Source organism: Vipera ursinii, assembly GCF_947247035.1.
Source record: "Vipera ursinii genome assembly, chromosome: 1".
Classification (NCBI taxonomy): domain Eukaryota; kingdom Metazoa; phylum Chordata; class Lepidosauria; order Squamata; family Viperidae; genus Vipera; species Vipera ursinii.
In genome coordinates, this window is record NC_139512.1 from 114,598,145 (window position 1) to 114,623,196 (window position 25,052).

Here is a 25,052-nt window from a genome sequence, read left to right on the forward strand (position 1 = left end):
TGTAAAATAGTATTATTAAGTGAACAAGGCTACAGTTATAAAGAAATTATAAGAAAAATTGGTGGAAACTTAACCAAAGGTGACATTTCTACTGTATACTTTTACCAAAAGGTTTCCATAATTTTTGAAATAGAAATTATAGAAGTACTCTGAAATTCACAACACACCAAACAAGACAATAACGCTAATCTCTTTTGCATTTCCAGAGTCTTATCATGGTATATGATTCTTACTATCTAGTTACCTTTATGAAACATGCATTATGAGAACCCAATTTCTATCTTGTGAGTAGGGTTTTTTTTTGATAATATTTGTGGACCAAAAGAACCTGTGCAACCTGAACTTCCTTCTGGTATCATAAATTTCCAGATGGGCTAAGATGGAGCTGAAAAAAGTTCAGGACCTCTGGCCAGAAATGTTCCTCAGCTTTGGCATGGGACTTCATCTCCCCTCCCCATATTGAGGGTATAGTAGTACCCCGGATAGTTGAGATGAAGCAAATTGGGGATCCAGGTGGATCTATCATATGTCCAGCCTTAGGGTAAGATAATAACCTACAGTTAGTTCTCCCATACTTCTTTGCGTGGCCCAAAGCCACTTCAGCAAACATCTTACTGTTCAAGCCTTGGTCAGCCTCTCCTACTACAAACAGAATGTGACCCTGGGCTTTTTCCACAGGAATGGCGGAAACCTCATGAACTGAATCCAGAGGATCTCCCATGACATTGAAACTGGACATCAATCCTATTTCATTGATGAGAATCGTCTCTGCCAAGTAGGGAACAGCAGGGATGTTGATATCGCGAAAATGGAGGGGTGCACCATTCATACTTGTGGCACCATTGATGCACACTGCAGCTGCTATTTCCTCTAAGAAGGTTCCCATGGCTAATGCAATTTCAGCTCCTTTGGACAAGCCAATGACTCCAGCTCTTGGACCTCTTACCTGGGTGGATAAGGAGAGAAATGTACATATAGACAAGGTTAAAAAATAATTCACAGAAGCTTGAAAAGAGGTCATGCAAACATAACCCAGAGAAAATGGAAATACTTAATCCTGATCCAAACATTTATCAAAAAAGTCTAAATACAGAGAATGAATTTGTCAAAGGATGCGATGGAATTCTCCTGGGCAAAGTATAAACTTGCCCAGTGTTTGGTTTTAAAATTTGGCACTTAATCCTCCTGTCTTGTGTAGTCATAAATAAGACTACCTGAGACCTCTTGGGAAGTTAACGGTGTCATATTTGTGGGTTTAATCCCTTTTAGTGTTTCATGCTTAATATGATTGGGCAATTATCAATGAATATTCAAGAGCTTACAATGGGCATACTTCTCTCAGTCCGGATCTGGTCAGTTTAGCCCTGTGGTGTCTCTGGCATTGTCCATAGCACTGTCCAGTCTTGAAGTGCACTCAGCAAGAGCTCCCTGAAGTTCCCAATCTGCCCTTAACCAGAATATTTGGCTCCGCTTCACTCACTAGCAGTGGGCTAAATCAGATCTTTCTCACCCACCCAAACAAAGTTGTTTTTCTCTTCTTATTCTCACTGCTGCCAACTGGTGAAAAAAGATGCTGCTCTAGCAAGCCAGTTACAGTAAACTGTATTACGTTTTCCATTATTAGACTATACTTCCCTAGACTATTAGTGAGCAAAGTCAAGCAGCCACTGACTTAGTTTTGTGGGACAGCAGGGGAGTGATAGAGCTGACCCTCACTGCTTCACAGAGGGTTGTTTGTTTTTTTTTGCACTCCAAGGCAAAAACTGAAGCTTCTGACTTGTGCACATCATCTCTTTAACAAACCTATAATAGGATGAAATTTCATTTTCAGATAACTGAAATAATACCGTCATCAACTTTTATGTTTAGGCTTTTCATCTTCACAGCTATCTGTAATATAACTAAATATAACTAAATAAATTTGTCTTTCTGAACACCTAAATAAATTTTAGAATTAAGATAATAATGCTGTGTTTCCTAGTTTTACATTTAAATATTTAAAAAGCAACATGGCGGCTGAGTTAATAGATAATTCAATAACATACAGATATCTTTAGTACTACTCTCAAACTATTACATCAAATATTTCCTCTCTTTTCCCCTTAGTGCTTACTGTCTCATGTTTAAACTAATACAATTCTTATTATATCAATTAAATAAAAATAACTCTTACATTTATCAATAATTTTTAGTTTATACATGTCCTTCATAACTATCCATGTCCTAATTAGTTTTTCCCAATTTTTAGTTTCCCATTAATATTTAAATTTAACATTTAATATTTATAATTTCCAAGTTTTAAATAACCAGAGTTCCCTTTATCTCAATTCATCACAAAGCCTAATGTTCAGGATACACATCTTATCTATTTGAATATATCCTATTTCTCGTCATCTTATATCTACTAATTAATAATACAGTATAACATTCTTATTTTCTATTAATTTCCAAATGTCTTAAATTTAGTAACCAAAATTCCTCTTATTTCAACATTAAATACTTCCTCTCTTTTTCTCTTGGTCTCTACTATCTCATATTTAAGTTAGTTTTACTTTTACATTCAACTTTTATAAGCAAATTAATATTCAAATTTAACTTTTTAATATTTATACTTCCAAGTTTTAAATGACCAAAGTTTTATCTCAGCTCATAACAAAACCTAGTATTCAAAATACACATCTTGTCTATTTGAGTTTGTTCTATTTTAATTCTCACTAAAAAGTCAAAATCCCAATTTTCTTCAGCCTTATTCTAGCTTTCTTTTTTTTAAAAAAATATATTTTATTAGAATTTTTTAACATAACATAAATCATTCAGTAATTTGTAAACAGAATGTTGTATGGGTAGCATTTATAAGACAATCCTTAACAATTAATTTTTATGATCTATATTCCATATGTTAATTTCATTTGATTATCCCTCTAAGAGTAATATATTTCAAAGTTTTTCCATTTCTTTAGCCATATTCAAACAAATGTTTCTTTTTAAAGTATTCTTTCTGATAAGCACCATCTTCTTTTTCCTGAATTTTCATTTTAGTCTTTTTTCTCTGGTCGTTGCCTTTCTTAATCAATGTTTTGCTGCATCATTTGTTTCCCTGTAAGGAATTTTTTCTCATTCTTTTCCTTATCTTCAAAGTTGCTTAGACGTGTTGAAATATTTCCCATTTAAATTAAATCATAATTTTTTATTTTTTATGGTTCCATCTTCAAGTCTCTATCCTCAAAATTATATTTAGTCATCTCTCCGGTATTTTCCTGAGAAAGTTCTTGAAGTGAAATTAAGTTGAAAATAAGTTGTTTCATGCTCTCAAGGTTATTCTGCATTTCCTTGTAGTTTAAGGTCATTGTCCTTTGAAATTTTTGCCGCTTATCATATGCTTCCTTTTGTGAAGTGATCATTTTATAAGGTTCCTTCTTTAAGTGTCTATCCTCAGAATTTTGTTCAGTCATCTGTACTGTATTTTCCTGGGAAATTAAGTTGAAAATGAGTTGATTCATGCTCTCAAAGTTATTCTGGATTTCTATGTAGATTAAAATCATTGTCCTTTGAAATTGTTGAATGCCAGGTCTGTTGCTAATAAGGCTCCTCTTGTCCGGGATTTGGTCGAGGGTGAGCATGCGGACCTGGCTTGCATCACGGAGACTTGGTTGGGCCCAGAGGGTGGTATTCCTCTGGTTGATCTTTGCCCACCAGGTTTCCGGGTGCTACACCGGCCTCGGGCTCAGGGTAGGGGCGGGGGAGTGGCGGTTGTCATGAGGGAGACCTTGTGTCCGTGGGAGGCCACCGTTCCCCAGATTGTCGGGTGTGAGTCTCTCTTCCTGAGATGTGGTCCTGGGGCGCAGTTGGGCTTGCTGCTGGTGTACCTTTCACCTAGTCAAGCAGCAGCAGCCCTGCCTGAGCTTCTCGACATCCTCTTGGGGTTGGTGATTGAGTTCCCCAAACTTATAGTTTTGGGTGACTTCAATCTGCCATCCCTGGGAGGATCATCTGAGTTAGCTCGGGAGTTCATGGCTTCCATGACGGCCATGGACCTGACGCAAGTAATTTATGGACCAACTCATGTGGGAGGCCACACCCTTGACTTGGTTTTCTTATCTGGACGGTGGTTAGATGATCTTGGTGGGGGCTCCCCAATTGTTATGCCCCTGTCATGGACCGATCATCATCTCCTGTGGCTGGTCTTCCGTTTTGCCACTCCCCGCCGTGGGTGTGTGGAGCCAATTAGATGGTACCGCCCCAGGCGCTTAATGGACCCTGATAGGTTCCAGGCAGTGCTGGGGTCCCCACCTGTCTCCGTTGCTCACAACTCGGCGGATGCCTTAGTGGAAGCCTGGGAAAGGGCAGCCACGGAGGCTCTTGACCGAGTTGTACCCTTGCGGCCCCTGATCCGGTGCAGATCCCAGCGAGCTCCATGGTTTTCCGTGGAGCTTCAGGAGATAAAGCGTCGGAGACGGGGCCTAGAGAGCTGTTGGAGATCCAGCCGATCCGAATCCGACCGATTGTGACTAAGAACCTATATTAGGTCTTATCTCGCAGCAATAAGGGCGCCGAGGTCTAATCACTTCGCTACCCTTATCGCGTCCGCAGATAACTGCCCGGCTGCCCTGTTTAGGTGACCCACTCCCTCCTTAATCAGGAGGTGAGGGAGGAACCTTTGCAGGGTCATGCGGAGGAGTTTAGTCAACATCTGTCGGACAAAATCGCTCGGATTCGGACCGGTCTGAACTCTGACTGGGCAGAGTCTGACGTTCAGGACGCGGGCAGTCTTGTCGATATTACCTGGGAGGAGTTTGATTCTGTGACTCCGGAGGAAGTGGACAGGATTATGGGGAGGCTGAGCTCCACCACATGTTTATTGGACCCGTGCCCTTCCTGGCTGGTTTATGCAGCTCGGGAGGGGACACGAGGCTGGTTCCAGGCGGTTATATCTGCCTCTTTGAGTGAGGGCAGTTTCCCCGCCGTCTTGAAGGAGGCGGTGGTGAGACCTCTCCTCAAGAAGCCTGCCTTGGACCCAGCTGTGTTAAATAACTTTCGTCCGGTCTCCAACCTTCGCTTTCTTGCGAAAGGTTGTTGAGAGTGTGGTGGCGCATCAGCTCCCTCTGGTCCTAGATGAAGCGGATTATCTAGACCCGTACCAATCGGGTTTCAGGCCCGGGTACAGCACGGAGACGGCATTGGTCGCTCTGGTGAATGATCTCTGGAGGGCCCGGGACAGGGGAGATTCCTCTGTCCTAGTCTTATTAGACCTCTCAGCGGCGTTCGATACCATCGACCATGGTATCCTGCTGCGGCGTCTCAGGGGATTGGGAGTGGGAGGCACAGTTTTCCAGTGGTTCTCCTCCTATCTCCTTGGATGTTCGCAGTCGGTGTTGGCAGGGGGGCAGAGGTCGACCTCGAGGTCCTCTCGCCTCTCCTGTTCAACATCTATATGAAACCACTGGGTGAGATCATTCGTGGTTTTGGAGTTGGGTATCATCAGTATGCTGATGATACCCAGCTTTTTATTTCGACCCCAAACCACCCCAGTGATGCCCTCGACGTGGTGTCCCATTGCCTGGAAGTGGTTCGGGTCTGGATGGGGAGGAACAGACTTCAACTCAACCCCGACAAGACTGAGTGGCTGTGCATACCGGCATCCCGGGATATTCAGAATATTCCATCTCTTTCTATGGGGGGTGAGCTATTACCCCCCGTAGATAGGGCTCGCAACTTGGGAGTCCTCCTAGATTCACGGCTTACTTTGGAAGATCACATGGTGGCCGTGACTAGGGGGGCCTTCGCCCAGGTTCGCCTGGTGCGCCAGTTGCGGCCCTATCTAGACCGGGATGCCCTGTGTACGGTCACTCATGTGCTCGTGACCTCTCATTTGGACTACTGCAATGCTCTCTACATGGGGCTGCCCTTGAGGACCACTCGGAGGCTCCAACTGGTACAGAATGCAGCCGCGAGAGTCGTGTTGGGAGTCTCCCGATACTCCCATGTTACACCTCTGCTCTGTGAGCTCCATTGGCTCCCAGTTGTCTTCCGGGTGAGACTCAAGGTACTGGTAATGGTGTTCAAGGCCCTACATGGCATGGGTCCGGAGTACCTTAGGGAGCACCTGCTGCCGGCATCAACTTCTCTCCGCCCTGTGCGTTCCCACAGAGAGGGCATCCTCAGGGTGCCACTGATCAGAGAATGTCGTTTGGTGGCTCCCAGGGGGAGGTCCTTCTCTGTGGGCGCCCCGGATTTATGGAATCGGTTGCCGGTCGAGCTCTGGATTGCGCCCAACCTTCGCTCCATCCGACGCGATCTGAAGACGCATTTATTCGAACAAGCCGGCTTGGCCTGATGGGGGATGGGTTGGGGTTTTTATTGTTGTTCTTAATATATTGTATGTATTTACTGTTTTTAGCTTGGGCATTATGTTTAATTCTTTTTAACTTTTGTATTTTTGTATTTTTATACGTTTGCCCTGTTCACCGCCCTGAGTCCTTCGGGAGAAGGGCGGTATATAAATAAAATTATTATTATTATTATTATTATTATTATTATTATTATTATTATTATTATTATTATTATTATTATTATTATTATTGCAACGTTTTAAACTCCCCTGGATAGTCAGTCACCGCTGTTTTTAGAGGGTGGGGTAGAATCTCCCTTCCATCTCTTACAGGGGGAAAATACTTTGGGCAGCTTATACAGGTGGAAAAGGCAGAAGGAAGAATCTTGATGTGTGTAGCTTTATGAAAAACAAAGAATGGAAGGAAGAATATAATAGCATTCCTTAAGAAGCTCACAGAGAATGCTAACATCTGTTTTCTTCTCAGACTGTGGGACATCTAAACAGTGAGGCAGACTCTATTTGAATGTTCTGAAAAATTTCCTAACACCAAGCAGTAGTTCAACAATGGATCTAATCAGTCGAAGAGCTAGAGGGCTCCCCTTCATCTAAAAGAGGTGTTTTAACTTTAACTTCTGTGCAGGGTAGAAGATTGGAGTTCATGGCCTCAGTGGCTCCATCCAACTCCATAATTCTAAAGGAAGCTAAACAATCTGGCCTTTCTTTTATCATAAACTGCTATTGTGAAGTGGCCCAAGATGAAACTTAAAAAAATTCAGGATCTCATTCCAGGAGTGCTCCTGGGCTTCAGCATGAGGCTTCATTTCCCCTCCCCATTGGATTGGCAGGGGAGAAATCCAAATTGGGTAGGCATAGCAAACTGGAGAACCAGGGGGTTCTATCAGATGTCCAGTCCCTGGATAAGACAACAGGCTACAATGATTTTTCCCACATTTCTTTGCTCGAGTCAGGGCTGCTTCAGCACACGCCTTGCTATTGAAGCTTTGGTCAGCTTCCCCCACCACAAAGAGGATGTGCCCTTGGGCCTTCTCCACAGGAATGGTAGATTCTTCAAATGTTTCATCCAGAGGATGTCTCAAGCAATCAAAAACGTATATCAATCCCATTTCATTAATGAAAATCTTCTCATATGGGTAGGAAGCTCCAGGGATACTGACATCATGAAAGTGAAGTGGTGTACCACTCATTATTGATGCACACTGAAGCCACTACTTCCTTTAAGAAGGTACTCATGGCCAATGCAATTTCTCCCCCTTTGGATAAACCAATAATTCTTACCTGGAGGAGCAAATACAGAGAGACATACAAAAGTTTAAATCAGTTTCTTCCTTAAAACAATGAGGGGTGATATCAAAGTTATAAAAAATAACATACTAATGCACATGCTATATTATTGTAGATCTGCACATTCAAAAATGAACTTCTCTTTCTGCCAGCCAGCCAATACGTGACAAGAAAATATGAAAGACAGAAGGAAGGAAGGAAGCCTGAAAAAAAAAATGTTGCTGCTTTTATGAATCAGCTCATTAAAGCAGGGCACTTTTAAGCATGACTCTTAATTGCATATTTTTGCATGTTTTTCAGCTACACATAAGGAAGCCTAAGAAAAAAAATGTATGCTTTAATGAAAACTGAGAGGGTGGATATAATGGGTGTGTCCACAAAATGACAAAAGAGCATTGTAGCATTGAGGGGTCAGCAATGTATCACAATGCACATACAAAAGGTGGCAATGCAGCGCTGCTCTCATCATTCTGCCCTCAGGAACAATGCTACTGATCTTTGCTGTGCTATGCTGGTATATCAGGCCCAAAATCCCTTTAGCTGGTTACAGTAGTGGCCAAAATTGTGGAAACCTTTTGGGGAAAGTGTATTTTTGAGGTTTGATGGCTAATAACACCACTTTTTCTTTTGGAGTAGTACAAGGGCTTTTTTTCTCATAGAACGCTCAGAACAGCATTCTGGCACCTTTTTTTGCACACACACAAAAAAAGCTTTTGCACAAGCTGTGCTACTACTCTATTGGCTTTTGAAAGCCAATAGGAATTGCTGCTGAGTGTGCCAAAAGGCCCAGCCAGCAAACGTTGCACAGGCAAGTTGTCTGCAGCAAAGGTGAGTTGGCAGGAACTTTGCACCTCTCCATGCTGCCCAACTACACCATCTCAACTAGGTAAGTAAGAGAGGACAAGGAGTGGGAGGTGGGTTCTGCAGAGTCCATGTGCAGTCCTTCTTTGTGCTCACCCATGTCAGCCAGGCTGATGGCCTACCCGTTGCTGGATCTGGGGGGTGGGGTGCTTAGCGTGCATCTCTGAACTACGTCCACATTGGTCTTTCCCAGCTGTGCCTTCCTTGTGTATTGAAACCCAGACACGGAGCTGCAGCTGGCATCATTGCTAGAGGGGGGCCAAGTGGGCACTTCAGCTGAACCCCAGGGGCTGGGGAGGGGGCTCAGGGAGGTAGCCTGGGGTGGATGCATCAGACACCTCGCAGCCCTGCAGCCCATAAATAGCCAAAATGTCTGGGAAGTCCCCCACGGGTGCTGAAGGCCAGTGTCCAGCTTTCTTGGCATGGTGGCAAAGGCAGTGGGGCCTGGTGTGCTGTAGACCAGGCTGCTGCAGGGCGCCACTGTGGCCCCCATAATGCAGCTGCCGCTACCTGGGCCAGCCCCAGGTGAGCCGGCGCAGGCAGGCGTCCATCTGAGGGGCGCCAATGGGCCTGGCAGGCAAGCGGGGGAGAGTCCGCTGGGCTCCCAGCTGGCCCAGCTCCTCTGCCTTGCCCGGTACTTGTAGTCTGGGTAGTCAAGCATGTGGTGTGCCCAGAGCCACCTGGCCTCGTTGATGAAGGGCCGCTTCTGGGTGGCATCAAGGTGCTGCCGGGCAGCACCAAGCTGTTTGGAGATCTCCGAGTTGTGCAGCCAGGGCTGCTCCTGTGCAATCCGCCACCGCTGTGCACATGACCAGACCATGAAGGCATTAATGGGCCACTTCACCTTCTCCGGCTGGGGTGTTGAGGGCAGCGGCAGTGGGGCCGGGGTCTGTTGCAGGGCTGGGGCCGGCTGGAACGGGCCCGCCACCCAGCCACTCTTGGGCGCCTCCAGGGTGTAGAAGCCTGCGAACATCCTCCCGACCATCGGGAGGGCCCAACTAGAAAGCCTTGAGAGGTCCCTCGGCTGGAGCAGCTGGGAGCAAGCGAGCCGGTGAGATTGACCAAAAAGTTCATCTCAGGTCTGAATTCCCATGCAGTGAAAAGGAGAGGGCTTGCAACTTCTGGTTGCAGTTATCCACGTTTCTGCATACTGAGATAACCGGCCACTTGTACAAATACAGAGCCTATCATTCTTTTATATTTATATGGAACAGATACATTACCTGAAAATTTAGGAGAGAAAAAATTGTGTATATATATATATTGGTTCTGACTTTAGAAGCATTTGGCATGTCTGCACTGCCAATTGTACTTTTAATTATATACCTATAAATACATCACTCGTGACATAATTTTTGGAATGTGCAAAAAATTTGAACCAGCCCAGAAACTCATTTCCCATTGTTTGTGTATATATAGGAAGTAAACCCTGAAATAGATTTAGAAAGAGCAAGGACTTTGATTAAATGGAAATGTTGCTAAGCATAGAACTGTTGAGTAAATTTGCAGCTGTTTCTGCTGTTTTCTTTTTATGTGCTTATGATTTTACATCACATTTTAAAATCAGCTAAATTGAATAGGAATACAATTGTGACTGAAAGAATACTAATTCTGAAATACAGTAAATATCTTTAACAAGTAACGTTAAATTTAGCTTTAGTGTAATTTGCTTGCTTACTACTGTATAGCTAAAACTGGAAATTATATTTCTAAAGCATTAGTATGGATCATTGGAAAGAGCAAAAAGTTAATATTTATGATTCAAAAATATATTTGTCTTAAATACAATAAATTAAATGTATGCTAAGAATTGAATATATAATTGTTATATAAATAAATATATAAATAAAATTATATAAATAAAAGATTAACAAGATGAGTGTTCCGGCACCTTTTTTTTGTTGTTGTTGAAAAAAAGCACTGAGTAGTACCATAAAAATATATATGAATGGAAAGATAATTTAATCAAGAATGTAATGCAACAAGGTTTGTTCAATTATCTGTACTGTATTCTATGAAAAGTAATAGCCAAATAACCAGAAAAAGGAGGCACAACTTGCTTAGATTGATATCAGGTAGCTTTCCTTCATCTGATTGTAGCCAATGAGCATGAGTGTTTAGAGAGCCAATCAGGTGTCATCTTGTTTTGGCAATGAGCCAATCAGATCACAGTAGGATTCAGTTATTGATGTCATGTATTGAAGCTGAGAGGATGACATTTGTCAGCGTGTTATGTGAGCGCTATTAAGTTAGTTGGGGTTTCCCCCCCTTTCATTTAGTGATCTTGTAAAACATAAAATTAAAGTAATGGTGCATAAAGTTGACTGGTCACCCAAAAAGCGATGTAAAATAGTATTATTAAGTGAACAAGGCTACAGTTATAAAGAAATTAGAAGAAAAATTGGTGGAAACTTAACCAGAGGTGGCATTTCTACTGTACACTTTTCCCAAAAGGTTTCCACAATATTGGCCACTACTGTGTATCTGACAGATGCATAGCATTCTACGTTTGTATGAAATATTCTGCATAACAAATAGAGAAGAAGCTCTAGGATCTTCCTGAGTGCCAACAAGAAGTTTAAGAAAAGATATAATCTCATGCACACCTTAGGATTTTTCAAGAGCAGTCTGGTTGCTTCCTCAAAATACTCTAGATCTATTACTTCCAGAGTCTGTGGTAAATCATCATATGCAAAGTAAGCCAAAGCCAGAACTGCAAAGCCTTTGCTAGCCAATAAACCAGCTCGAAATTCGATTAGTCCTCCAGCTCCACCAAATAGGTCAATCAGTCCTGGAAATGGCCCAGGGCCTGGTGAGGCAGAGAGGGAGAAAAAACAAGGATAAGTGAAGAAATGAAAAACAAAGAGTAAAATCCCTTTTGTCAAATACATTACTTTCTCTGATTTGGGAACAATGCTCTTAATGATGTCTAGAACTGCATTTGCTTTTTTTTTTAGTAGCAATGTCATACTGCTGAGCCAAATTTAATTTTCACTCAGCTCCTCTTGCAAAATCTTTTTCATAGGTACTGTTGGCAAGCTGTGCATCTCACATCTTATTTGTGAGATGCATGAATGACTTTTCGTTGTGTCTCAGTTAAGTTTCTTTCTGTCATTTTGTTCCATTTCTCTAAGCTACTACATCCATGTTCAACTTTATCTCTAGGGCATCAGCTATTTCAGCTAATTCTGTGACATCTGCAGATCTGAAGAGCATTCCCTCTACGCCATCATCAAACACATTAATAAAAAATATTGCATTGTGTCAGACCCAGGCTGAAGTTTGCAACACTGAATTCAGTATCTCACTTTAGTTTCACGAAGAATTATGATTAAATGAGCATCTGAATATGATTTTCAGATCACTATATATCCTAACTCAGAGGCCCCAACCTTTTGGGCACCAGGGACTGGTTCTGTGAAGAGAGATTTTTCCACGGACCGGAGTGTGTGTGTGGTTTTGTGTGCTGCCTGTATCCCACGGATGGGGCTTTGCTTGTTTGCGCGGACCGGTTGCTGGCATGCCACGGCCCAGTACTGGTCCGTGGACCGGGGGTTGGAGACCTCTGTCCTAACTGACATGTCACTCAACCACAATCATCCAACCTGCTGGATACTTTGTCAAATGCATTGATGAAATCTTGATTATATAGTGTTGTATCTATAGCATTTCCATAACCTATGAAAGAAGTTAATAGAAAGTAAAGATTAGTCTGACTTTCTTGTTCTTAGCATCTTTCACTGTTACACAGAACAGCCAATCAGAGAGGCAGATGTGGAGAAGGAGATCAGATCTTTCAATGTAGCAATAGCAGGTGGATACTTCAGGAATTTTAATATTAGAAATCAGTGTGGGAACTGCTAGGGGTACCAGGAACCAAGAAATTTGGAAAGATATGGCATTTATCAATAAAATATAGATCCAGGCAAACTTGTGAAAATGGTTTCCTGGTCTGGCTGATCTCAAAGGGCTAACAAATTATGGGATTGCTCATCAAAGCACAAATCAACACTGCTTCCATGCTGGCTAGGAAGTCTAGGCACTAACACCCTAGATACATTTGGAGGCACCATCCACTGCAAGCAAGAGGTTGAGGCAATAAAGGGAAATGGAAAAGAAAACAGAATTCAGTTTCCATACCTGGAGGCAAGAAGAGGGCTCCCCGGACCCGGCCAGACTTAATTGGGATGCGTTCCACTCCGGGGGCTGTGTACCATCGTTCCACAGTGCAAGTAGCCAATGGTTCATCCGTGGGCAAGGGCGTAATCACAGTAGAATTAAAGAGGCTAATCTGAACATAGAAGGGGCTGCCTGTCACATCACGTTTGAGCAGCCTGTGGAACATCTTCTCAGCTTTTAGAGTGTAGAAGATGCCCATGGACCACACGCCTGTATAGTTGCCTCCCAGAGCAGAGGCCTCTGCCACGTCTACTTCTCCATTCTGATTGGCTTGGTAAAAGGCTCTGGCTGCAAACTTCACTCCCCTTTCATCTGTCAGTGATGCATGTAAGGTCACAAGCTGGGCGGGTGCCAGGCCAGAGGCATAAATCTTCACTGGCGAGTCAGCAACAGAGACTTCAGGAGTGACACTGAGGTGGATCATAGCTGCCAGCTCTTGAGAGTACCTGGGGAAAGTCAGGCTCCTCATCATATAAATTTGGGACTGGTTCTGCAATATACTGCAAACCATAATGACAGCTGTCATAGGCCGCATTTACGCGGCCGCACTGACAGCTGTCAAAGATGACACATGCGCAGACGCTCCCGCGAGTACACGCGGCCGTTTGACAGCTGTCAAATGCCGCGCATGCGCATTAAGCCGCGAGCTGTCAAAACCGCGGCTATCCCACAGCGACAGCCGCGAGCTGTCAAATACTGACGCATGCGCATTCACTACCCAACTGTTAAACTCGCGGCAAGCCCCCGGCGGCCGCCGCGAGCTGTCAAAGTTGGCGCATGCGCAGTCGCGGCGACGAGCTGTCAAAACGCCGGCCGCCCGCCAAAACCAGCTGACAGGATCCCCTGCCTAGTTACCCGCTAAGCGTTGTCGCTGGGGAAATTCTGCCCTAACAGCTGACTGATTGGCCCCCTGTTCTTGGAGGGAAAATGCGCCCAGCTGATTTGCTGTCCCGTTTGACAGCTGCCTATATAAAGCATGTTTGTTCACTGTTCCGTTCGTCCGGGCTGACTAAAATAAACCTGTTAACGAAGACGCGTCTCCCTTGTCCTTCCTGCCGATAAACCACCTGGCGACGAAGGTGGGATCCCGGTACTAGCTGAAGTCACGGGCCAGGAGCGTGCTGTCCGGTCAACCGCTGAAGTCACTAGCTAAGTCACCGACCGGACAAGCCAACCTCCTAGGTGCCCTAAGTACCGCGGACCCGGAATGGCAAACCTAGGACACATAAGGGAGTTCGACGTCCGGCACCCTGAAGGATGGGAGTCGCATTTGGGCCAGGTCGAGGGGTACCTCCTTGTGAATAAAATCACGGAGGACCGCCACAAGGCCGCCGCGCTCCTATGCCTGAGCGGGCCAGCGGTATACGATATCGCCGTTGGCCTCTGCAGCCCGGACCCAGTCGCCACCATTCCGTATGCCGAACTCATAGACCGCCTCAGCAAACACTTCATGCCAAGGCGGTCAGAACTGTATTGGCGGCTCTCTTTCGCCCGACGGAAGCAGCAGCCGGGTGAAACCTCCACTGCTTTCATCGCGACCGTCAGGCACGCCGCCCGCAAATGCCATTTCCCCGACCTGGAGGACCGGATCCGCGATCAAGTTATCGCCGGTCTCCAGAACCCGCGTCTGCAGAGGAAGCTTGTGGCAAAGCCCACAATGGACCTCGCAGAGCTCACGCTGGAGATAATGGCGTACGAAGACAGCCATCGCGACGAAATCGAGTCGTTTGGCGAAAACTCGGGCAACTCTGTCCATCAGGCCAGGGAGCTCGACCAGGGGCCACCGGAGCCCGAATCCGGGGTCGATGCGATCCTCTCCCGCTTCAACCGGATGACCGCCGGCCGGGAAAGGAGCCGCAACCAAGACCGACAATCGGGCCCCAACACGAAGAAGCCGCAGACCAACGCCAGAGCAAAGTGTGCCAGTTGTGGCGGAAGCCATGCCCGAGCCACCTGCTGGTTTAGGAACGCGAAGTGCCACGGCTGTGGCAAGACCGGCCACATCCGATCAGCATGTCGCAGCCTAAACCGGGAGACCCTCCACGACCTTGACGAGATCCCCGCAGGTAGGACAGTCCCTCCCCATCCTCAACCAAGGGTTATAGGGTCCGTATGCTCCCTAACAAAAACTCCCGCCAACAACATCCCCAGAGCCAAAGTTAAAACGTGGGTCAAAATACAGGGAATCCCCTGTGAAATGGAGTTCGACTCAGGATCCTCCGTTTCCATCCTGTCAGGGGACACCCTCCAAAAGATAGCCAACAAAACAAATCACCGCATTCCAATTCAACCCTCCAGGGTCTTGCTGGCAGATTTTCAAGGGGCGCAAATAGATTTAAAGGGACAAGCCGTCCTGAAAGTCGATTTTAAAAAATTCTCAGGCCACTTAACAGCCCAAATAACCAAGCAACCAAGAACTAGCTTAATAGGACTAGATTGGTTTGAGGCATTAGGCATTCGCCTCGAAGGGACACACCGCATCCAAACCGAGTCTTTAGAAAATATCTGCAAAAAATTTGCGGATGTGTTTGACGGCTCACTGGGCAAATACAATGGCCCCCCCATCGACCTCAAGTTCAAACCAGAGGTCGGACCAATTAGAATAAAAGCCAGAAAAGTTCCCTTCGCCCTAAAACCAAAAATAGACAGGGAACTAGACCGCTTGCTCAAACTAGGAGTCCTAGAACCTACTGACAGCGGAACTTGGGAAACCCCCATAGTGACACCTGTCAAACCCAATGGTGACGTCAGAATCTGCGCAGACTATAAAGCGACCCTCAACCGCGCACTCAACCCGCATGCGTACCCAGTCCCGTCAGTAAGAGATGTTCTATCAGAAATAGGGTCCAGCTCCATTTTCGCCAAATTAGACTTGGCACATGCCTTCCTGCAACTCCCTGTAACCAGGGAAACCGCAGAAGCCCAAACCATAGTAACGCACAGAGGGGCGTTCAAAGTGAACCGCCTCCAATTTGGCATCTCCGTGGCACCTGGAATATTCCAGGAAGTCATGGAGCGCACTCTCAAAGGCATCCCCGGAGTCTGCCCGTATTTTGATGACGTCCTCATCGCGGGCGACTCCTCCCACTCCCTAGCAACCAGGCTGCACGAAGTCCTTTCAAGATTCCGCGCAGCTGGCTTAAAATTAAAACGCGAGAAGTGCTCAATCGGAGTACCCTCCGCAGAGTTCCTGGGGTACAAAATAGACAGCAAAGGCATTCACCCCACCAACGCAAAAATACAAGCAATACAAGCCGCACCCCCCCCTAAAAATAAAACGGAGCTCCAGGCATTCCTAGGGCTCCTAAATTTTTACCATTCATTTCTACCCGGAAAAGCCACAATAGCAGAACCCCTTCATAGACTCCTGGACAAAGGGGCCCCCTGGAAGTGGACCCCACTTCACAATGACAGCTTCAAACAACTAAAACAATTACTTTCCAGCGATACAACCATATCGCACTACAACGAAACCAAACCTCTATGCATCGCCTGCGATGCTTCACCTTATGGCATCGGGGCAGTCCTCAGCCACTCCCTTAACGATGGCACGCAAGCCCCAATCGCTTACTACTCGAGGACACTTTCAAAAACCGAGCGCAATTACGCGCAAATAGATAAGAAAGCCCTGGCTATTGTAGCTGGAATTAAAAAATTCCACGATTACCTCTACGGCAGACCTTTTACGATCTATACAGATCACAAACCTCTCCTGGGCATATTCACATGGGACCGCCAGACCCCGCAAATTTTATCCCCGCGAATGCTTCGCTGGACGACATTCCTCTCTGCCTACTCCTATCAGTTAATCTACAAGCCTGGGAAGGAAATGTCCCACGCAGACGGCCTTAGCAGGCTCCCACTGCCCCAAATAGACCCTGATCCAGCTCCAGCCGGCCAAGTCCTGGCCATACAAGAACTCACAGAATGCCCAGTAACAGCTAAAGACATCGCACTTGCCACAACCAGGGACCCCGCCCTCAGCAGGGTACTCTCATGGGTCACATCAGGTTGGCAATCAACCTGCCCCTCACCCCCCATCCAACCTTATTTTGCAAAAAGACAAGAGCTTTCAACACATTTAGGCTGCATCCTTTGGGGCTGCAGGGTAATAATCCCCTCATGCCACAGAGCAAGAGTTCTCCAAACACTGCATGAGGGCCACCCTGGCATCTCAAAAATGAAGGCTCTGGCACGCAGCTACATCTGGTGGCCATCCTTAGACAGGGACATCAAGCAGCATGTAGCCGGCTGCTATCTCTGCCAGCAAACCAGACCCTCCCCTCCACACGCCCCAGTCCACAAATGGGAAACCACTTCCAATCCTTGGTCCCGCATCCACCTCGATTACGCAGGACCGTTCCAGGGACAAACCTTTTTAATTATTGTAGATAGTTACTCTAAATGGCTGGAGGTTCTCCCGGTTTCAAGCACCACATCAGAGGCCACCATTCAAGCATTAAGGGGAGTTTTTGCCACCCACGGTCTACCAGATGTCATAATCACTGACAACGGACCTCAATTTACCTCCCGTGATTTCCAGATCTTCACGAGGAGGAACTGTATTAGACACGCAACATCGGCTCCATTCCACCCGTCCAGTAATGGCCTCGCAGAGGTCATGGTAAAGACCACCAAAGACTCTCTGCGCAGAATGATCGTCGGAAACTGGCACCGTCGACTCGCCCGTTTCCTCCTCGCTCACCACTCCACTCCCGTGTCCACCACCGGTAAATCTCCAGCAGAACTAAGATGGGGTCGCCGACTGGTCACTCGACTTGACAGACTGCACCCAGACAGGCCAGCGGCCGAAAAAACCAACAACTTGCCACACAAAACATTCTCTAAGGGACAAAATGTCTGGGCCCGAAATTATGGGGGAAGGGATAAATGGACCCAGGGGGTGGTTCTCGATCAAACCGGCCCCCTGTCATACACCATCAATGCTGGCACGGGACTCACACTACGGAGACACGCAAATCAACTCCGACCCAGGTCACCCCCCAACACCTCCATGCCAGAAACAGCGGCGGAAGAACCTGCACCCCCCAGCACCGTTCACCCAGAGAATGTCCCCGCTCCAGCCGATCTTCCTCCCGAGGAAGCCCCCGCAACAATAGAAAAACCTTCACCTCGCAGATCCACGCGACAGAAAAGGCCGCCAGCATACTTACTGGACTTCGAATGGGCCGGGAGTGCGCCAACAAGTTCCAACACTGTTAAAAGTTAATTCAAATTACTTTGTTCAGTTCAAGGGGGGGGGAAAGGGGTGCAATATACTGCAAACCATAATGACAGCTGTCATAGGCCGCATTTACGCGGCCGCACTGACAGCTGTCAAAGATGACACATGCGCAGACGCTCCCGCGAGTACACGCGGCCGTTTGACAGCTGTCAAACGCCGCGCATGCGCATTAAGCCGCGAGCTGTCAAAACCGCGGCTATCCCACAGCGACAGCCGCGAGCTGTCAAATACTGACGCATGCGCATTCACTACCCAACTGTCAAACTCGCGGCAAGCCCCCGGCGGCTGCCACGAGCTGTCAAAGTTGGCGCATGCGCAGTCGCGGCGACGAGCTGTCAAAACGCCGGCCGCCCGCCAAAACCAGCTGACAGGATCCCCTGCCTAGTTACCCGCTAAGCGTTGTCGCTGGGGAAATTCTGCCCTAACAGCTGACTGATTGGCCCCCTGTTCTTGGAGGGAAAATGCGCCCAGCTGATTTGCTGTCCCGTTTGACAGCTGCCTATATAAAGCATGTTTGTTCACTGTTCCGTTCGTCCGGGCTGACTAAAATAAACCTGTTAACGAAGACGCGTCTCCCTTGTCCTTCCTGCCGATAAACTAGGTTCAGTCTGCTTATCTCTCCCCTCTCAAACCATGCTGGTCCTCAATCTGTGGTCAAGGTGTCATCTACACTGCTCTGCCAGTCCTATGTTGCAATGCTGAAGTATTTCAGAGGTGCCTGTTTCATTAACTTGCTCAGACATTTCTTAATCTGAGAACCCAACACTAGGACCAATTGGAGGATTTCATAAATGCTCCTAAATTGTTTTTTTGGGGGGGAGGGGGGGTTTCACATCAATTGAAATGCATCTCATGTAATCAACTGTGGATATCTTTTGTGAACGCACATCTACAATTTCCTACTTTGAATTATTGGCATCAACTGGTTTATGCTGCAGATCAGTTTGCAAGATTATCAAAATGTTGTTAAAACCAGCAGGCGGGAAAAGGAACAATAAGAGCTTTGGATCCACACCTGTGTGAGATCATCTTTCCACAGGCAATTCCAAACTTGATGACTTTGCAGTTCACTATGAATACATCAAGACAGCTAAACAAACTTTCCTTTAAGTTAACTCCCTCCCGTGGAGCAGATGAGGGGAGGACAAGGCAAAGCTTGTCAGGATTTTGCATGCCCCCTTTACCTTCCAGCTGCTCCTCCCCAAAGTGAGCCTCTGGATTTGTCTGATTGCAGAACCAGCTTCTCACAGCCACTTTCTTTTCTCTCAACTGTAATGGAGAGGCACAGTACACAGTCCAACCCACAACAAATACAATACCTTTCAGTTCCAAACTTTTCCAGAATAAAGGCTTGCTCTGCCAGCTGATGGCTAAGGGGAAAAAAAACTTTGAGCAGAACTCCGAACCAGTGGCGTAGCGTGGGGGGTGCAGGGGGGGCCGGCCGCACCGGGCGCAACATCTGGGGGGGCGCCCATTAAGCTCGCCGGAGGGGGACGATTCTGCTTCACCGAGGGTCGGAGGAGCGAGCGAGTGGGCGGAGCATAGAAAGCAACCGCATTCGCTGCACCCAGCCAGAGCGGGATCCCGTCCTCTCGCGGCTGCGGATCGCCTCCTTTCTCGGGTGGGGGTGGGGAGGCTTGGCGGCGTCTCGCCTCCCTCTCTTTCTCCCACCGCGGCTCTCCTCCGCTTGGCTCTCAACCTGCAAGCCCGGCCCCCCCCGACCCAGCTCCCGCCCCCATCTCCTTTCCCGGAGGTAAAGGTAACAACTGCAGCCGCCGCACCTGCGGCTGCTTGCTGCTCCTCCTCCTCCTCCTCCTCCTGCCGTATTGACTCTCTGTGGCCACTCGGTTCCCCCTGCAGGAGGCGATCAGGACGCCCCCCCGACACACGTCGCCAGCAGCGAGAGTTTCCAGCCAGTCCGGCGAATCTTTGGGGCGAGGTGCCAAAGAGAAGGAGGCGGCTTGGCTTGGATAAGCAGCGTCTGGGCAGAAAATAGGTCAGGCGCCACAGCAAGTATGAACTCCTGGGGTTCAGCCTAAGCAGGCAGAGCTGCAGGGTGGGTTGGTTGGCTTTTCCGGCTTTGGAATAACCTTGGGAAGCTGAGGCATTGTAAGTTGGAAGTCATTGTTTGTTGCCTAACATGTTGGGTCACCCCACGCCACATGCTAAGCCATAAACCGTGGTTGGTATCCAGGGTTTAGGACAAGATGGAGAAAACTAGCCAATTGTGGGATCATAAATCTTGATGAAGCCCATCATTGCTCCATGTGATGTATGCACTCAATCTACAAACGTAGTCCAAGCCTATTCACATCTGTTGTAAGGTCATTCTCTCGTGGGGTTTATCTTGACATCCACTAAGAGTGGAACAAACATGCCCCATTAACCATTTTCAACGCCATGTCCTCTCTTTGTCTCATCCTAAATCACAGCTGAGGCACCTTAAAGTTGCCTTGTTTCAGTTTTAAACTAGCATTTTCCCTCTTCTCCAGAGACCCTTTTTTGCCTTGAACCTAACTCAAGGGTAGGCAACCTTGGCTCTTTTATGACTCATGGACTTCAACTCCCAGAATTCCTGAGCTAGTGGAAGAGACTCGAGTGCTAAAATCCACGGGTTAGGGGGTGCAAATTACTTGCCTTGCCCGGGTGCTGACAACCCACGCTACGCCACTGCTCCGAACTGTTTCCCACACTCTTCTCTGCAGCAAACAAGTGCCTTAAAGAAGATCCAGTGAAGATTTTGGAAAATAAGGAGCTGGATCCGCACCATGTGACTCGAACTAATTCTCAGGGTGATATAAAAGTTGGAATGGAATTTAATAGACTGGAATGAGCAATTTTAGAAAGAAATGGGAACAGTAAAGTACAGTATTCTATTTGTTTTTTGCACAATCACTTTACAGAGTGATTAAATAAATAATGCTTTCTTTTAACCGTTAAATGCCTTAAAATATACTGTACCCAAAACAAGGCAGAATTGCTTAAAACACTTTCTGTAAAACAGATAAAACTCTCCAGTTACATGCACCAAGAAAGTAGAGACTTCAAAAGAGTGCAAATTTCAGTTCCAGTTTCAGACCAAAATCATTAGTTGAAAATATTATCTCCTACCCAGCCAGACTAATGAATCTCACCAGACACATAGTGCATCTGAGGGCTTTAATGCCAAAAGAATCAAGCTTCCACCAGGAAACTATATTCTCAATAAAAATCTGTACTCTCTAAAAATGATCCATCTAACACAGAGGTCTCAAACTGCTGGCCTGCGGGCTGGACACGTCACGCAGAAGCCGTGCTTACCCCATTGCCAGCAATGGCAAAACAGTCCTGATACGTTGTGTGATGACACGTGACGTCGTGAGTTTGACATGTTTGATCTAGCCAAACTAACAAAATTCACAGTCAAATACAATAAATGGTATTGATGAAAAAAGTTTCAAACATTCCATAAAAACAACATTCCCAAACACATTTCAGGCAAACTCCTGTATTTCTCAAAATTAGCACAGAATGACCCACTTTCCCATCCACCAAACCAAACAATTTAAGAGTAGATCCCAGGAATAGGACACAAAAAACTTTCTATGGAAAACTGTATATTTTGAAAACTATTTGGAATAATATCCCATTCAGCTAAATCAAACACTTTTTAGATAAGAATAAGCAGTGCTTCAATTTTTAGTGTATCTAAAAGACTAGGATTTTGTCTAAGGTAAGTTAATACTATTAATGTTACCATGCACTCTGTGGCTTTAAATTACAAGAAGGCATTTTATTAATTACCACTGGCATAGCCATTTAGTTTAATGAGTGGAAATGTCAGCTTTCTATGTGGAATGAAATTGGCCCAATAAAACAAAATTTGGTTGCTTGTAAAAGATTGAATTATTTTTTAAGAAGTTATCAAACAAGGTGGAAAAATTTACATTTGGAGTTTAACATGGATATTGACTTGAAACAAATTAAAGTTGAAACTTTGTCAGTGAACAGATTACTTTTAATTTACCTTTAAGTTAAACCCAATTTAATAAAGAGATCTGATTAAACCTCATACCGTAGGTCTACCTTTACATCTGACCAATACATAATTAATATATATTATTAATAATAATAATACCTCCAAATCATAAGTCATTGGCTTTATTCTTATTCTTCCCCTCTGCAGTTTGAATAGAAAGTATAAAAGACTAAAAAGAGATTTTCATAGACATCCCAGTCTTTGAACTCCCCAAGGAACTGAAACAGCAAAGTTTCACTGTTGGGCAAGCTTCCACGCCAGCCGCCTTTCTTTCCTCTTGCTTCGCCTCTTTTTAACCTCACACCCCACCTTCTGTAAGGGAAGGCAAAAGGCTCACTTTCCCCCTCGTGAAAGATGGCCTCCATGTTTATTTATCCCCCACCGCCACCATCGGCTTCCTCACCACAAGTCTGACCAGTGGTATTCAAATATGTGAACAACCAGTTCTCTGTGTGGATGCCGCTTCCGGAAGTCCATTCTTGGCCTGAGCAACAAAAATTAGCTACCGGTTCTGCCGAAGTGGTACGAACCAGCCGAATCCCACCACTGGGTCTGACCCAGGCAATCAAGCCAAGCTCTGGCTGTGGTGCTCTGGTGCCTCATGGCTCCTCCTAGAGGAGGCAGACAATGCCAGAGGGGACCCCACTCACACCATATTGCCAGCGGGGCATTTTCAAAAACAAACAAGGATAGGAAGGGAAACAATAGGAAAAGAACACAACTCTGGAAAATCTGTTGAAAAAAGGTGCCAGAACTCTGTTCTGGTGCATTCTATGACAAAAAAAAAGCCCTAAGAATAAGTGATCTTCTTGTACTTTCACCCAAAATGTTCAAGGGAATATTTTTGTTATTTATGGTTTTGTTTTGTTATCTATGCTAGATATTCAAGATAACATGTTTTGTTTTTCCGATATATGAAAGTTTGCTTATGATGCATAGATAGGACATGTTGTTCCAGAATGTTTTGGACCATATTGCTTCAAGTACTCTGCTCCTAAAGACTCTTGAGTTTGGGCAATTATGAAATCATCATTTTGTTTTGATCCTGAGTGAGAAGCAAATTTCAATCTAACAGGATCTGTTCCGTCTATTTTTCTGTAACTGGTAATTTTGGTTAGTTTGGTTGATTAGGAAGTTGGCATTTTGTGTAGTTTTCTAAACAAAATTTTACTTGGAATAGAGTTAGGGATAATTGGATAATTTCTATCTTAAGACCTACTTCAGTTTTTTCCCCCAGGTTGGCAATATTTTATGAGTTGGCTGAGATAATGGTATTCCTATCAAAATTCTAGTTCTTTTAGTACTAATATTAGGTGAGCTTAAGTGACTGTGGGATACAATTCCTTTGTTTCCAACATTTTAAAGAGTGAGGTGATAAATGAAGTTCAATTTTGTTCCCATTTATTTTCACTGTATTCCAGAGCAACAATCTATTTCAGCCTATTTTGCTTTTATGCTTGCTTCCATATCATTTCTTTCTGCTTCATTTGAAGTTTAGAGCCATAGACAAGCAGTTTAACAGGAGGATAAATGGGTTCTGGATTATCAGTTCTCCCCAGAAAAATTTAGCTTCCCAAAAATCATTTGTAATAAGAAATTGCAGGTGGAAAAGCTTAAATCCATCTCTTTAGTGTTGTAAAACTGAGAATCTATTCCCATTTTGGTAATATTTGTGACATTTGATCATTTTTAAACTCATCCTGATGAGGAAAGGAAGATTGGGATGCACCCCACAGCTTCATGTTTTCTAAAATCCAGAAAGGTGCGTGGAGGTCCATTTTTAATATTGAAAGGTATGGAAATAACTGGAATATATGGTAAATGAGGAGTCCTGTATCTCTGCTATGCATTCTTCTCAGCAGATTCCCTCCCATGCATTTCATGCAGTATAGATTATTTATGGCATTCAAATATTACCTTAATACCAAAAGATGATTCAGATTTGACGCAGATTAAGAATTATAAAACGATTTCATTGCTCAATGTGGATTACAAAATTTTTATTTCAATAATGGCGGAGAGATTGAAAAAAATATTTGGTTTAATTTATACACCCGGATCAAAATGGCTTTTTACCAAAGAGACAACTTAAAAATAATTTAAGAGTGATAATAGATGTATTGGAATACTATGAGCTACATCCAGGGAAACAAATGGCATTAATATTTTTGGATGCTCAAAAGGCATTTGATAATCTTTCATGGCAATTTATGATTCATCAATTACAAATAATGGACTGTGTACAGAATTTTATAAATATGGTAAAAACAATATATAATAAACAAACAAACAGCCAAAGTGATTGTGAATGGAGATTGTACCGAGAGCTTTGAAATAAGGAAAGGCACAAGGCAAGGATGCCCTCTATCCCCCCTGTTATTCATTTTCACTTTGGAAGTTTTAAATCGAAATATAAGACAAGATACACAAATTAGAGGGTTGGGGATAAAGGGTGAAACATATAAATTACAAACATTTGCTGATGATTTAGTATTTATTTTGGAAGATCCCTTGGAGATGATTCCAAAATTGTGGGGGAAATTAGAACAATATATTGAAATAGCGGGATTAAAAATTAATAAAGAAAAAACTAAGAATCTTACGGATAAGCAAAAAAGCCGAATGTCAGAAGTGACAGAGGTACAGATAGTGAAAAAGGTAAAATACTTGGGTATATATTTATCAGCAAAGTGCTCAACATTAAAAGTAGATAACTATACAAGGTTATTGAAACAAATAAAGTTAGACCTGGAAAAGTGGAAGAACTTAAAATTGTCATTATTAGGAAGAATAGCTACAGTTAAAATGAATATATTGCCTAAGATTTTATTTCTGTTTCAGACAATTCTGATAAAACTTGGGGGAATTTTTTTTCAAGAGTTGAATTCACTAGTTTTGTAGTTTGTATGGCAAGGAAAGAAAGCTAGAATAAAGATGAAAACTGCAATGTAGCGTGGTCGCACACAGAGACGGACACTCAGCTGGGTAATCACTTCTTTATTTAGGTCAGGAACGAAGCTGGGGAAAGGGGGTTACCTGGCGTATCTTTATACCTGCCCAGGTGAATACCATCCAATGGATTCAAACCTGGGCTTCCCGCCAGTGCAGGTGGCCAA

General features: G+C 44.9%; 1 protein-coding gene across 1 annotated transcript; it reads right to left on the reverse strand.

The window, feature by feature from the left end:
* Positions 1-355: 355 nt before the first annotated feature.
* On the reverse strand, positions 356-13,115 carry LOC310638761 (acyl-coenzyme A amino acid N-acyltransferase 1-like; the record flags this gene model as incomplete). The annotated part of the gene is given in 5 exon segments (XM_083360101.1): positions 356-946; positions 7,351-7,537; positions 7,539-7,627; positions 11,101-11,303; positions 12,635-13,115. Coding segments are annotated over 5 exon segments (1,533 nt in total). The 5' UTR covers positions 13,098-13,115.
* Between the last annotated feature and the right edge of the window lie 11,937 nt (positions 13,116-25,052).